The 15,026-nt window shown below is 39.9% G+C and overlaps 1 protein-coding gene across 2 annotated transcripts in view; it reads left to right on the top strand.

Annotated features, from left to right (window-relative positions):
• The window catches only part of dnajc17 (DnaJ (Hsp40) homolog, subfamily C, member 17), a 70,318-nt gene that overhangs the window by 20,363 nt on the left and 34,929 nt on the right, over positions 1 to 15,026 (top strand). Inside the window, exons 7-10 of one of the 2 annotated variants that reach the window (XM_066683667.1) lie at positions 598 to 641; positions 6,527 to 6,604; positions 10,839 to 10,919; positions 13,903 to 14,031. In XM_066683667.1, coding sequence (XP_066539764.1) covers positions 598 to 641; positions 6,527 to 6,604; positions 10,839 to 10,919; positions 13,903 to 14,031 — 332 coding nt within the window. Of the gene's footprint in view, positions 1 to 597; positions 642 to 6,526; positions 6,605 to 10,838; positions 10,920 to 13,902; positions 14,047 to 15,026 lie in introns of both variants that reach the window. The other variant, XM_066683676.1, reaches the window with a different exon arrangement.

Here is a 15,026-nt window from a genome sequence, read left to right as displayed (position 1 = left end):
CTAGGCTTTGTATGGCAGCTGTAGTGTCAGTCAGTGAGTGAGTGAATGAGTGACTGACTGAGTGAGCGAAGGAGTGACTTTTAAGCCAGTTCCATGTGGTATTTTGCATCAAGAAGTGATAATTTGCCATTCCTTGCAGATTAGCCGTTCACCACTGTTTAAAAGGAAGAGCAGAGTTTGAAGTATTTGCCCTGACCATCCACGTCAAGTTTGGTTAGAACATTTTTTCTCAGATATTTGTGGAATTAGGTTCACATTTCATCGTTGTGTTTCTCTTAGTCAGACCGCTTTTGGCCCAGATTTTACCCTTCTTTAGTTTACTTTTAATAGCTGGGCAAATGACTCTTTTGCCCTGTGATTCCACGTACGGTCTGGATCCACCGTGGCCCTGGACAAGATGAACTGGTGACAGAAAAATTATGAATGAACTTTTCTAAATATGGACCTGGAAAGTTGAGGCTGATATGGCATGTGTCGTTTCTGAAAAATAAAAATGCACTAAATGTCTCTCTCCCCTTTTTCCTCTGTTTCTTTTTCCCTCTCTCCCTCCTTCTCCCTGTCTCTTTCTGTGTGTGTCTCTCTCTCCCTTCCTTACAGGCACATCTCAGCAGGGCAACAAAAACACCACACCTAAATTAAAGGTAAGTTTACCAGATCTCTTTCTGACATCACATTGTGTTCTACACTGATCAGCCATGACATTATGACAGCCTCCTTATTTCTATACTCACTGTCCATTCTCTCAGCTCTGCTGATTATACAGGAGCACTTTGTAGTTCTACAATTGCAGACTGTGGTCCATCTGTTGCTCTGCTTAATTCATTAGCCCAGTTTCACCCTGTTCTTTAATGGTTAAGACCCCCTCAGCACTGAAGTGACTCGGCCCACTCTATTTGAAAAACATACCTTGTAGATGTGTGTTGGTCGTCCTTCATCTAGTCTTTCATCAGTATTCAATGGACACTGCCCAAACGATGTGTATTTTCGGTTGGTGGACTGTCCTCAGTCCAGCAGTGACACTATGGGGTTTAAAATCTGCTTGGCATTGCAGGGTCTGATCCACTCATTCCAGCACGAGCCGTTAACACACCACCACCACTACATTAGAGTCACTGCAGTGCTGAGAATGACCCACCACCCAAACATACCTGCTCTGTAAATGGTTCTCTGGGTGTCCTTGTCATTTAAGAACAGGGTGAATGGGGGCAAACAAAGTATGCAGAGAACTACAGAGTGCTCCCCTATGGTCAGAAGAACTGAAAGAATGGGCAATAAGTTTACAAAAAAAAAACCAATGAGGTGGTCATAATTTTACTGTTGACTCTAGTGACTGGCATTGTAGACAGTTAAATTCCACACAAATACAAAATAAGACCTTATTAAGTGTAGTTTTAAGTAAACAATTTAATGAACCAAGTTTTATCCTTAATTTGAAAGAGCAAGAAACTGATGAGAGAACGAGAGAAAACCTGTACCAGTGGAGAGAAAGCCACAGATTCAGTTGATGTAATGGTCCTTACCGTTCGTGAGGAGCTTTTAGCTGCACATTCAGTGCTTGTCTTGAATCATTCCCTACATAGTTCACTAACTTCACATGCAAGTCATTACTGTGGGTTTAAAACAGAGCACAAAATGTTTAAAATTAAATTATGCAGCCTTGAGTCAATATGGATATATATGCTAAAATGCCCTGTTTGGCTGGTTAAATCAATTTGAGATTATTATATTATTATAATTATTCATTCATTCATTCATTATCTGTAACCGCTTATCCAGTTCAGGGTCGCAATGATGGATACATTGGGCGCAAGGCAGGAATACACCCTGGAGAGGGCGCCAGTCCTTCACAGGGCAACACAGACACACACACACACACACATTCACACACACACCTACGGACACTTTTGAGTCACCAATCCACCTACCAACGTGTGTTTTTGGACTGTGGGAGGAAACCGGAGCACCCGGAGGAAACCCACGCGGACACGGGGAGAACACACCAACTCCTCACAGACAGTCACCCGGAGCAGGAATCGAACCCAAAACCTCCAGGTCCCTGGAGCTGTGTGACTGTGACACTACCTGCTGCACCACCGTGCCACCCTTATTATAATTATTTGAATATAATTATAGTTTAGGCTGATTGCTTTAAATTTCATACCAATATTTGACGCAACGTTTACAGCTCAGTTTATTTATTTAATAATTTATTACCCAAACTGTTGTATAAAAGCAATAGAACACTCGAGGTTGTGTGTTATCCTGAAATAACAGTACGGCTGAGATGGACTACAGCCATCTGCATTAGAGCCATGCTGTTATATGGCAATAATGCACTCCCTCTCATTTTCTATTGCTTAAACATATTACAGCTTGAAGGAGATTTAACATTTATTTGGTGCTGTCATGAGAATAATAAAGATAATATCTGAAATATCCTAGAGTGTAAGGAGTATGTTAGAGAAACAAAGTTCTTGAACAGGCTGTGTATAGCCTGGATCTTTCCCACTTTCTCTGAAAATCCCCCTAAATGAAGCTTCTCCCTGCGTTCGTCCTGTGTCCAGCCCAGTCGTTAAGGGAGCCCTAACTGTGTAAAGGGAGTGCTGCTTTATTTATTTTTTATTTTTTGGAAACCATTGAGTTTATCTTATTAAGGGCAACATTAGCTAATGTCTATATTCATTTAACTGCATTAATACATTCTTTGGCTGTCCAAAGTCTATCCCCTAAAGAATCAGTGACGTTTGTGTGATTGTTTAGAGAAAATAAATACCAGAGTAAAATTTTCAGACATCTCTGGGTCATTTGTCATTTAATTGCTTGCGGTTTGTGGGGAATGTTCACTCTAGATATTTTCATGGAGCTTCCTTGCTTGACGGCTAAAGAGAGAGTGCAGGTTTTATTTATTTATTTATTTTCACCTCTTATAAGCATATTGTTTCAAATATATTAGTGTTTAATAAGATATTATTGAAACCAGCCAGACTTGTTTCCCTTCGCCGAGTCAGTCAGAAGGGCTGCCTTATCGCAGAACAAATCTTTGTCATTATTTTTCTTGAACAGTTAATTAATTTTGGGAAGTGCCTTGAGTATCAACATTTATTTCTGTTGTATATGGAGCCAGTAATCCTTGCCTTTAATTTGGTTTATATGGCTGCTCCAACATAAATCAAACTCTCAGGGGCAGGTTCTTTCTGGTGAGTTGTGAGAAGGTCTGACGAAAACCATCATTTACAGTGACTTAGAAAAATGAGCTACGAAACCCCTAGCCTGACCATCTCGCGTGAGGTTGTGTTATTTTTCGTGAGAGGGCCTTTGCTTTTTGTTCTGGAGGGGTGAAAAAAAGGTAACCCTTATTTGTAGCTATAGGGTTGTATTAAATGTAATCTACTGAAATGCTGTGAAGAAAGTGCCAAAAAATCCCAAGACATGACTCTCAAAAATGCTCAGAATTGTGTTTAGGCTAGAAGCATGTTGCCTTGGCTCAGCCTGCTAGACTTCTCTCCAATTTGGGGCATCATTCATTTTCAGACTTCTTGCAAGGTCAGTGGGGAAAGAAGATATTGTCAGGCATTAAAAGCATGGGAACAGTATGCATAATGTAAAGGATGGTGATAATTCATAACATAAAATGTATATTTTAATTATCATTGTACAAGTGAATGGTGCCTCCTCATTTAAAGTACCACTATGTGGTGTTTGTACCTTAAATTTACAGCTTCAGAATCATTGTGTTTCTTCACTGACCTGTAAAAGGGAGAACTTAGATTTTGTGATTGCCATTTCAGGTTAAGCACAGCAGAAACCTCACTATGTAACTTTTGAAAGTGGGCAGGAAACCAGCACCAATTCCTCTGCCGTCCCCTTTCAGGATAGTGCTGTAAAAGTGAATTGCCCTCTAAAAATGGAGGGGGAGCCCAGTAGCAAAAATATTACCTAGGGTTGTTTTAACCCATCCATAACCCATCCATAGAAGTGAACACTAGTCACTTAGTGCAGTGAGCACACACATTCAGAGCGGCAGGCAGCCATCCCAGTGAACAGTTTGGGCTCCTCAGCTGTGGATGTTGAAAGAGGAGACAGTGCTATTCCTTCATTCCCACTCACCTTCAATTTTTTTCCAGTTGTGGGGATTGAACCAGGAACTGTCTGGGCCCAATAGAGTCATGCTTGAATATTTAAATAAACCATTTTTTAATTAAATTAAATGGGATCCCATATTTTTAAGTCATGGCAAATATAAGTAAATAAATACATATAAAATAAATTTACTCAGTTCCAAAAAGTTTGCCCTTTGAGAAAACTGTGAATAGTGGATTAGCAAGGCAACTAGCATTTTATTATTGTACGTAGTTAGTGCAACATCACATTCTTTTAGCTATTTTTTATTTACTTCTTTTATTCCATTATTAAACTTCATATTATTTAAATTTTTTTAAATATACAGGAGGTCTTCGGGTTACATCAGTCCCGAGTTACGTTTCATGGTTACACATCTCCCATTTACTGTATAAAGCCTTGTTTCAACTTAAGTGGTTTTGCGTCGTAAACGTCGTAACGCGAACTTCGTGTTTGTTGTGCGCTGCGGAAGAATACACTGTTACGTGGCTCGGGACCGAGGAGGATAGGTGTTAGGGTAATGTTTACAGTATGTTATTTACGTACAGTATGTACGTTTGCTCAGACTTACATCGAAAATTAGTTTACGACGCGATGTAGGAACAGATTAACGTCGTAAGTCAAGGACCCCCTGTATTTTTAACTACTTGTTTGCACTGATCAGGAGTAAGACTCCCAATTTGATTGTATATTTTGTACAATGACTATTAAGTCATTCTCTTTTATTTAATATCTGTTTAAAGAAATGTAATGTCTTTGACGAAGAACTATTGACTATGTGAACTTCAGCTATGTAAATGTTTGTGCAGGGAGATCGTCAGGTCATAATCTTTACTATGTACTTCGGGATGATCTGGAACAGGTGCACATGAGCTACAGGTCACCATTGCTCAATGCCAAGCTTTGAGTGGATGGAGATAAACCCTTCCAACAACGGGTTGTGGAACAGTGCAACTGCATTCTGAATACCTTTGCGATGAGTCGGAGCAGTTTTGTGATCCAATACTAATCATCCCACATCAGGACCTGGCCTCACTAATGCTCATGTGGCTCCCTGCCTCACAGAATCCTCAGAGGAATGCTCTAACTTCTAGTGTACAACCTTTCCAGAAGAGTTGAAGCTGCTACTGCTAGAGCAAACTGGAGGACAGATTGCCCATTAATACCTTTTATTTTGAGAATTATGATGAACAAGTATTCACATTAGGGTGGCATGGTCGCGCAGCAGGTAGTGTCGCAATCACATGGCTCCAGGGACCTGAAGGTTGTGGGTTTGTGTCCCGCTCCGGGTGACTGTCTGTGAGGAGCTTGGTGTGTTCTCCCAGTGTCCACGTGGGTTTCCTTCGGGGGGTCCGTTTTCCTCCCATGGTCCAAAAACACATCGGTAGGTGGATTGGCGACTCAAACGTGTCCGTAGGTGTGAATGAATGTGTGTGTGAGTGTGTGCCACTCTTTGAAGGACTGAGGCCCCTCCAGGGAGTGTTCCTGCCTTGCGCCCAATGATTCTGGATATCAGAATGGCACTGGACCCACCGCGACCCTGAACTGGATAAGCGCTTATAGAAAATGAATGAAAGAATGAAATGCTCACATATTTCAGATGAGAATTTGGTTGTACGTTGTGCCAGAATTTTTACAGGCCTCCAGAACATTTAGGTACAACTAAAATGTAGGTGTGTGGTTTTCAAAGATGCCAACCATCCACAGTGTACTCGAAATGTAGACCTGTAAAATGTAGGGCTCATTTCAGTTGATCAGTTGCAGCAGATGATAAACCAGAACTGGAGATTGAAGTTAATGAGGATGCATAAAAGCCGAGTTGCCACAAAACACATAATGACTGACCGATCCACAGCCATATAATTTGCCTCAAAGACTCACATGAGAGTCTATAAAGGACTTCTCCTGCTGCTCTCCACATTTCCTCTTCCCCTGCCAGTCCAAAAGTCTCATTGGCAAATCTTTAACATGCGTCTGTAAACCTGTCTGGTTACTGTTAGCGCTTCATTAAAACATCTGGTGGTTAGCAGGTTGAGTCAGTGCTGGGAACGCCACAGGCTTCAATGTCAATTTAATCAATTTCTTTTTTTTCTGGCTCTTTCTCCCACCACTGCAAACACAGAGTAAGACTCCAGGGTTATGGTTTATTGAGTGGGTTTGGGTTTGGTGAGCTCAGTCTCTATAAAAAGTCTCAGTGCCTCAGAGCGCTGCTCCCTGACCTTTGTGGGCTTATTCCATATTTATCTATGCAGGCCATCAGGATGACACACATAGTCCTGAAATTGAGTTGATGCATAGCCGCATTGACCTCTTCACCTGTATCGTGTTGGGTTGACTTGATTTATGAAGCATTTGCAATGCATTCTGTGGTCCCTAAATTTCCCTTGTTGTTCCATCTCTCTTTCAGCTGAAGTGGAAGTGTAAAAAGGATGACGACACTAACGGCGGATATTCTCAGGAGTTTCTTCAGCGCCTCCTTCAGAAGGTGAAGCTAGGAATTATTTCAGCATATCCCAAACCTATGTCAACAAGGTCTAGGTGTCTGACAGCAATTGTTTTAGTGTGTCTTAAGTCAGTCCCTATTATATTATTATGTCAAGGGATCTCCAGGTTGTTAAAGATTAAAAATAACAAAAAAATAATAAGAAAAAACCTTCAGTATTCAAAGTTCTTTAAAATTGTTCAGAGTAGTGGTGATGTGAATCAGTTCACAATAGCTATACCCATTATGTTAAAAAAAAAAAAAATATATATATATATATATATATATATATATATATATATATATATATATATATAAGTGTGGAGGTTTCCCTCTCTCCTCCTCTGCAGTGCTGAGCCAGGAGTAGCCATGACAGAGAGCTATAATTTTAAGCTGTTGCACAGCTCCAGCATCATGGGGTTGTGGGTTCGAGCCCAGCTCTGGGTGACTACTGTGAAGAGTTTAGTGTGTTCTCCCCTTGTCTGTGTGGGTTTCACCTTGTCCACGGTTCAAAGTCACACATTGGTAGATGGATTGGCTTCTTAAAAGTGCTCATAGGTGTGACTGAATATGTTGCCCTGTGAAGCACTGGCGCCCACTCCAGGGTTTGTTCCCGCCTTGGGCCCAGAGATCCCAGGCAGGCTTCGGGCCCACTGTGACCCTGAACTGGATAAGTGCTTACAGATAATAAATAAATTTTAAGTAAAAAAAACTATGTAGTGTTGCTTTAATCTTTACATTATAGCCCCTGGGAACCAATTTTGAAATATTGTGTTTTTTTAAATATAATTCTAAACTTATATGTGAAATGTTCAGCAAAGTTTAAATAAAAACACAAAATCCAGGGGCCCAACTGTCACAGTGGTGGTACCTATTGCGGTCACTTTTGTATCCTCAAGGGTTTCACATATTCAGTACTTTTAATTAGAGTTTCTTCTCTAGAAATGATGTTATGATTATTTTACGCAGTTTTACACAGTTCTGTAAAGAAAGATTACATCCTCTTTTCCAGAAGGAGAAATACATTTCTGTAATGTACTTTTAAGGAAAACAACTGGGCTTGAAAACTACTGCTGTGCCTTTTAAAGGTATATTTACACTATGTGTACATTTAGTGACCATTTTTAAAAAGTAGCTTTTGAGTCCTGTTTTTGTCCACTCTTCCCTGTACACGTCTTATGTTCTAGTGTTTTCCCAGTTAGTTAAAACAAACGGCAGCTTGTCCAGGGTCCAGGCGCATTTTAAGAAGTGTGAGAAAGTGTCCTTGTGTGTGAACGAGCTGTTTTCCGCCCTAATGAGCCCAGCCCCGTGTCCAGCGCCCCAGGTTTCAGGCCTGCATGACATCAGCTGTTTAAGCACTTTTTATTTTGCTCCCCCCTTTGTGTGAGCTCCATTAAGTTTTGTAGCAGCGAAAAGTGCCGAGGGCGCATCAGTACCGTGTAAAAGTGCCGCACGCCACTCTTGCTTGCCCGCTTCACCAGCATGTTTACCACTGCCAGGGGAGTTGCTAGGAAATGTGCTCTTCTCATGCAACTCCGCAGCTCCGTACCACCCCAGTGCTGCACCTAATCGGCTCCCAGGCCTTCTGGCAGAGATGTAGATTTGTTAGTGTATCGGCCAGGACTCTCGGCGGCAGGCGTTGATGATGTCACACCCACTGCTGGACTCACTCGTGTCTCAGAAGGCGCAGTGGAGGTTTGGCTTCAAAAAGTGTGGAATTTACCTTTGGAAATGAAAGACAATGAAGTAATGGTGACCAGTAACTCGTGATACCTTGAAACGCTTTGCTGAGTGTCTGTATTGTCGGTGCTCCTTGGGTTAACTGTGTAGGTGTACAAATATGTTTTAAAACATTTAAAACAACAATATATTTAATCATCAAAATGTTCTACATCGTTATACATCACCTTAGGCCACCTTTACACATTTTTCACCTTTACACATTCCAGCAGTGAAAAAACTTTGCATCCATTGGAACAAATACTAATCAGAAAGTGCTCTGTCTGGACTAAATGCTGGACACTCCAGAAGGTCACAACCAAGCACATGTAACGTTTCCTTGACTGACTTAGCAACGTGGGGACTAGCCTTTATCAGAGCAAGCCTTTACCAAGCAGTTTATCAGAATGCAATTCTTTGCCATAAATGGGTATTTTTGACTGATTTTTTGGTTTAATTGCAGTAATTGTTGTGTATAGCAATTGTAATGTAATCAGCATTAACAATTTCACTTGGTTCCAGATGTTGATATTATAGCATGCCCTTCATATACCATTCATATCTTCTGGATATACACAATGGGTTTTTTCTCGCCCTCTTTTCTTCATTTGGGGTTGTCATAATAAATCCACTTTACATCTCCAGTCAGAATTTTCCACAGGGACATTCTCTTTTTTTATTGTATAGAGTTAAACACTACATAACACAGTCATCCTTATTCTTCAGACTCAAATTTTCTTCCTTTTGAATGTTTCCCAGTTTGTTGAGTTACTCAAAATTGTTCAGCAAGCCCTTTTTGTGTTTGACACAAATCTTTATTAAACAATGCTCGCAATTTAAAATTTTTAACATTAATAGGGGCACTGTTAGGTTCATGATCACCCATACTTTTGTATGCAATGTTATCCACAAGAACAGAACAAATGCACATGTATTTGAAGCACTTTTTCCTTGATGGAACTTGTTTGCCATTTTGAAACTTTGTAGGTTATTTTATTATATGACAGTTGTCATTTTTCAAACCATGCAACCGTTAACATAAAATGACAAAAGAGTGGAAGAATGATTAAATTCTCAATTCCAATTGTACAATACACAAAAAATGCCATATATAATCTAGCACCCTTTCCATATGTTTCAATCTCAGAAAAGCTGTGTATGTGAAATCACAAGTGTTACATCACTGACTTACTATTCCCCCCCCTGACAATAAAGTTATAGTTTTTTTGGGGAGGGTTAAAGTTAGGTAATGCTGGTATAAGAGGAACAGACGCCAATCTCTGTTTGGAAAGGTCCTCTGTATGTTTTGGACCTTCAGCATCTAACCATGGTCAGCTCTACTCCGCTTCCCAGCTCTCCCTCCCCAAAGAAAGCTTTGGAAATGTTTAGCTACATGAAATAGGGGTCTTTTGGGAGTCCTTTCCTTTGTCACTGTTGGCAAGGTTCTCGTCCTGAGTGTCCAATTGCGTTCATGCCTTTTCCTTTTCCCAGCAAATGAACGTTGATTCCCAGGGACTTGAGATTCTCAGAAACCATTTTTCTCCCCTCTGCTTGACGTCCTGTCTTGGGTAATGTCTTAATAAGCCCTGCTCAATGGCAGGTGACATCTTGATACAGTGCTTATTGGCCAAGTGATCCCTGCTTGGTCTCCATTTAATGACTCAGAGCCAACAGGAATAGCAGTAGACAAATTGAAAGCTCCATCCGAACCAGTCCTCCACTCGTTTTCTGTGCAGGTTAGAGGTCATTTAGTGAACCAGGCCAAACCTACCATTACTCCCTAGTCTAAATCTTCCTGGCAGGCCTTTGGAGCTGAGCTGTGTTAATATCAGCCCCTGTGTCCCAAGAAAGTCATGACTTAGCTCTTTCTGCTGTTAGAGTAAAATAAGTGTTTCCTCACACTTTACAGTTCAGTCTTAAAGTAATTAATGCTGTACTCCCTTAGTGATTAATGATGTCTAGTCAGAAGCACTAATGTGAATTCTAAGCCAGAAAGTGAAGTTAAAAGACATCTCCCATTCTGACTCCTGCATGAACTTAACAGACATCTTCATAAATGCAGTAATATTTCTGTTATACTGTTCTTTTTCTTGCAGAAGCCATTTTAGTTAAACAAAGTGCATCAATGGGAAGATGCTTGTGGACTTGTTGGAAGCATTTGCATTTTTTGCATGAACGGTTTTTAAAATATGGTCAGAGCTTCCTGTAAGTTGTGGTAATAAATAAAGGCTTGTCGTATTTTAGGAAAGAAGCAGTAGTGGTTTCCTTTGTGGTAACCTTCCATGACATTTGCTCTGGTTTAGTTTGCTTATATTTTCAACACAGCATGAAAACAGATGTCATTAGCTGCAAGACATACCTGCAGATCCTTATCTACTCTTAGATCACATTTTTTGGAGCCATGGAGCTGTATTTTTTTTATTTATTATTAAATAAAAATGTTTACATTATTTAATGCAAGCGAAGTTATGATTTTTATCATTTAGGACTTCTTACATTCCTGTTTTCTGTTTTGCAGTATGGAGATGTCTTGAACATTGTAATATCCAGTAAGAAGAAAGGCAGTGCTGTTGTAGAGTTTGCAACTGTGAGAGCAGCGGTGAGTATTGTCAGAAATGGCATTACATTTATTCTCTGCATCTAGTTTATAAAGTGAAAACTTTATAATTTCCATTGACTCTGAATTTGTTCCTATATCTGAAATTCTTGACAACAAAACAATGACTATACACCTCTACAGTCATGGATTGGGGAACAGGGTCAAGACAACTTTTGACCCACCAGCTTTCAGAGTAGGGGAGAGATATTCATTGGGTAATCCAATTTCTCCACTTGCCATTAACACTTAGCTTTCCACTCAGTTTTGCCTATGGTGTCGGGAGTCTCAATTCTGCTTTAGATAGAGGGGTAGGGTGATGTGTTAGGGCTATAGTCCTTCAAAGTTAGATTTTTAAGAGGCATAACTTTGTTATGAATGTCTTGTGAATCACTGGCTAGAAGACTAGCCGACGAACAAACCCACAAATGTCCCTCAGTATTTTCTCTTTTAAAGGGAACATGTAGGACTGTGGGGAAACTCTGTTCTCTCTGGTTTGTTCACGTGCACAAGCTCTGTCTTTTAAGTTGGAACGATATGTTAGAGGAAGAAATAAGGACAGATGCCTTTTGTCTCCCATAAGTCGAGAGAGAGAAAGCCTAGCATACTGGACTGAGACAATTTGTTTTTATTTACAGACACTGGGGCTAGGTAAACACTTTAGTTTTTTTTATTACAATCGTGAACGTCGCCTTTAATGGGTTTACTTTTACAAAACACAATCATGTTGCTCAGGGAATACATTGAATTTTGATGTATTTTATATATATAGTGGAATCTCTACTAACAAACGCCTATACTAACGAACTTTCCAAGATACGAACCGGGCATTTAAATATTTTTTGCCTCCACCAACGAACCATGACTCTAAAAACGAACCTGAGACTCCACCGATCCGGCGGCTGGAAATGGCCACTGACCCCAATGGGAGTCTCCCAGCGCTCTCAGACTTGAGTTAGCTTTTAAGATTAGCAAATTGTAGTTTTAGCAATTTAGCATTAGTGTAAATAGCAGACATCGATATTCGTGCTAAATTAAGCCGTATCTGCTCTTCGTCTCCCCACATTCACTCGCCTACTCTCCGTTATTCCACCCACCCCCCACCTCCCGTCATACAGCCAGTGCCTGTGTTACTCCTCCAGCCAGTCGTCACGTCTTCAAGGTAGCGATGTGTAACCACTTAAAACTTTATTTCTTTTTTTATTACTGTTACCACTGTATTTCTTTTTTATTTTTAGTAATGCTACATGTTTTTTTTTACTAATTTGAGAGTTTTGTAAACATATATCAGTGCAAAAAGGGTGAATTTTGGGGTGGGCTGGAACACATTAATTGCTTTTCCATTATTTTAAATGGGGAAAATTGACTCGAGAAATGACGAACCGGTTCACGGAACGGATCAAGTTCGTAGGTAGAGGTTCCACTGTGTGTGTGTGTGTGTGTGTGTGTCTGTGTGTATATATATATATATATATATATATATATATATATATATATATATATATATATATATATATGCGTATTTGATGCCTTGGAGGAACGGACTGGTGTTTCTAATGGAGACCAGAACTTTATTTACTATTGTGATATATCTGGCTCTCTGCATCCTGGGCTTTTGCGTGCTGGAACTCAGACTCTTGTGGGCTGTGCCTGCTTGTGTGGTTACCTCCCCAGGGAACATGGCTGCTTTGCCATTAGAACTGATTCTAGCTGCACTCAGGGCTGACTGAAGGCCTATTGCTAGCTCAAGTTCAGCACAGGCACCCTCTGTCACACTGCACATAAACATTCAATCAGCTTGACATTATTTTGACAGTGACATTTGATGACAATAGATCTTGCTATAAGGTTAACCCCCCCACCCTTACCATTATTAAAAACACATTTCGTCTTTTTTTTTTCTTCCGTTTTATGAAGTAGCCTTGAAGGATTTATGTTGTACTGCAGCTGGTGTTATGAACTTGGGAAGTGGATCCAAAGGATTTTTATGAATAATAATGAATTTTATATTGAATGTATTTCTACCCTTTATTATCATACCACATAATGACCTCCTGATTAAAGGGGACATATATTAAAAAAAAAACTCACTTTACTGTGTCGATCTGGAGCCTACCAACCCACAAACTGTTAAAATAGGATAACCATATCTGTGTTTGTGGACTGCCAGAGTCAGTAAACATTGGATTAAATGAGCTGTTCTAATTTTCTGCTGTTCCTTAGGCCAAATCCAGGCATGTCTAGTTACAGCGCTGAACCCAAGAGCAAAGGAGTGTTTAAACGGTGTAAAACAGACAGGGCCAGTGCAGAGAAAACAGAGCAAAAACAAGAACAGAAATGAGAAAAATAATGAAAACAGTGCAAACAAGAACAAGAAGACAACAGTTAAAACAGTTTATGTGCTGCATGCAAGCTGTATGTGGCTCATTCTCATTTAAATGGACATGCGCTGAATCTGGCTGGTTAGACAGTGGGATAATGAGGTGGTGTTTGGTCCTTGTGGTATTTTGACCCAAGCATGTCAGAGACACTTTATTAACACCCTGGGTAACTGTGTTGACTTGTGGGAAAGGGGTATGTTATTGTCACTGTTAATATGCTATTGGTGGAGAGAGCATGACCTGCTGGAACCCCTGGGTCTTGGTGTTGATGTTTGTCACCTTCCTAAACGCTATAGACTGAGTCCTGTCTGTCATGGCAATGGTATTCCTATAGCACTGCCCCTTTTGGGCAGATAATGCTTCCTGCCACACCGGTTGGTGCCAGATATCACAGGGCACAATGTAGAGATTATTAAGCCTCTCAGGTCAGTGATGTTTTGTGGCACACACAAAACTAGCAGAATATTAGAGAGGTGGCCATATTATTTGGGTGCAAATTATATAATAATGGCAGAAGAAAGTTTCTTTATTTCCTGAAACCTAGTTTAAAGAATGTTTATTTAAAGGAAATTGGATGACCTTACACTTTCTGTACTTTCTTTCAGGAACTGGCATGCAAGAATGAGACTGGCTTGACAGGAAACCCTCTAAAAATGGCCTGGCTGGAGGGACAGCCTGAAACTGCTCCTACAGCACCCTGTCACACAGCATCTGGGATATTTAGTCCTTCGATGGTAAAGTAACCCAAGGTCTCAGTTTTGACATGCGTGCAGTTTTAATGTACATCACTTATTCAGTGGTAGGTATGAGCTATAAGTTGTACAAATAAAATTTAAAGCATTTTTGTCTTACAACTGTTGGTAATTCAGATTTCAAACATTCTACTGTTTGTCGATTTACGTCAACTGTTGTGCAGTATTAAAATGAAAAATGTAATTTTACTCAACCTAAAAATGAAGTATAATATGCTATGGTCACGATCACTAACTTCGAAATCAACATCTTTAAATCTAAACCAAAACTCGCAAATACTTTTGGATACAATATTATCCCCAAAAAATGAACAAATCGAGGCACATTCTTTTGTAGCGCTTTTCCTTGATAATTTATTTTCCAATTTTTTGTTGAATGAAATTAAAACTGTCAATTTTAATAGTACACAACAATTACCATAAAATGACAAAAGAATGTTGAATGAATTTTGAATTTAAATAACACGTTACAAAATGCTTTAAAACGTATTTGTACACCTATGAGTGACATTTTAGACTTATGCCGAAGGGGACAAGTAATCTCAGTTCGCCATTTATTTAGATCCACATCTGTATACATAATAAATAAAATAATATATAAAACGCATTTATTTGAAGCAAAAAAGTCATATTTATAACCTCTTAATAATGCGCAAGATGACACCCACCGGGCATGGCACCAAATGCACTGACTGTTTTTTCCAGCTCCACGTGAATGGCCGTTCAGTATTCAGTACTGCGGTGTCAGACAGTGTTTCTCATGTATGTTTTCAGTCGATGCCAGCAAGAGAAGTTATTTTCACATGAAGTGCTGCTCATTGGTACAGTCAGGAACAACATGAAGAGGTTACTTACGTTTACTTGTTTATAATCTAGATTTAACCCTTTACACTATGCCAATCATTGATTGAAGCTGATTTCTTCTGATGGCAACACATTGAAGATGGGCAGCTCGGCACTTGTCTCATCTTTGGGAA

Source organism: Hoplias malabaricus, chromosome 1 (assembly GCF_029633855.1).
Source record: "Hoplias malabaricus isolate fHopMal1 chromosome 1, fHopMal1.hap1, whole genome shotgun sequence".
NCBI classification, from domain to species: domain Eukaryota; kingdom Metazoa; phylum Chordata; class Actinopteri; order Characiformes; family Erythrinidae; genus Hoplias; species Hoplias malabaricus.
Note: the sequence above shows the minus strand (reverse complement) of the source record. Positions and strands in the feature narration are given on the sequence as shown.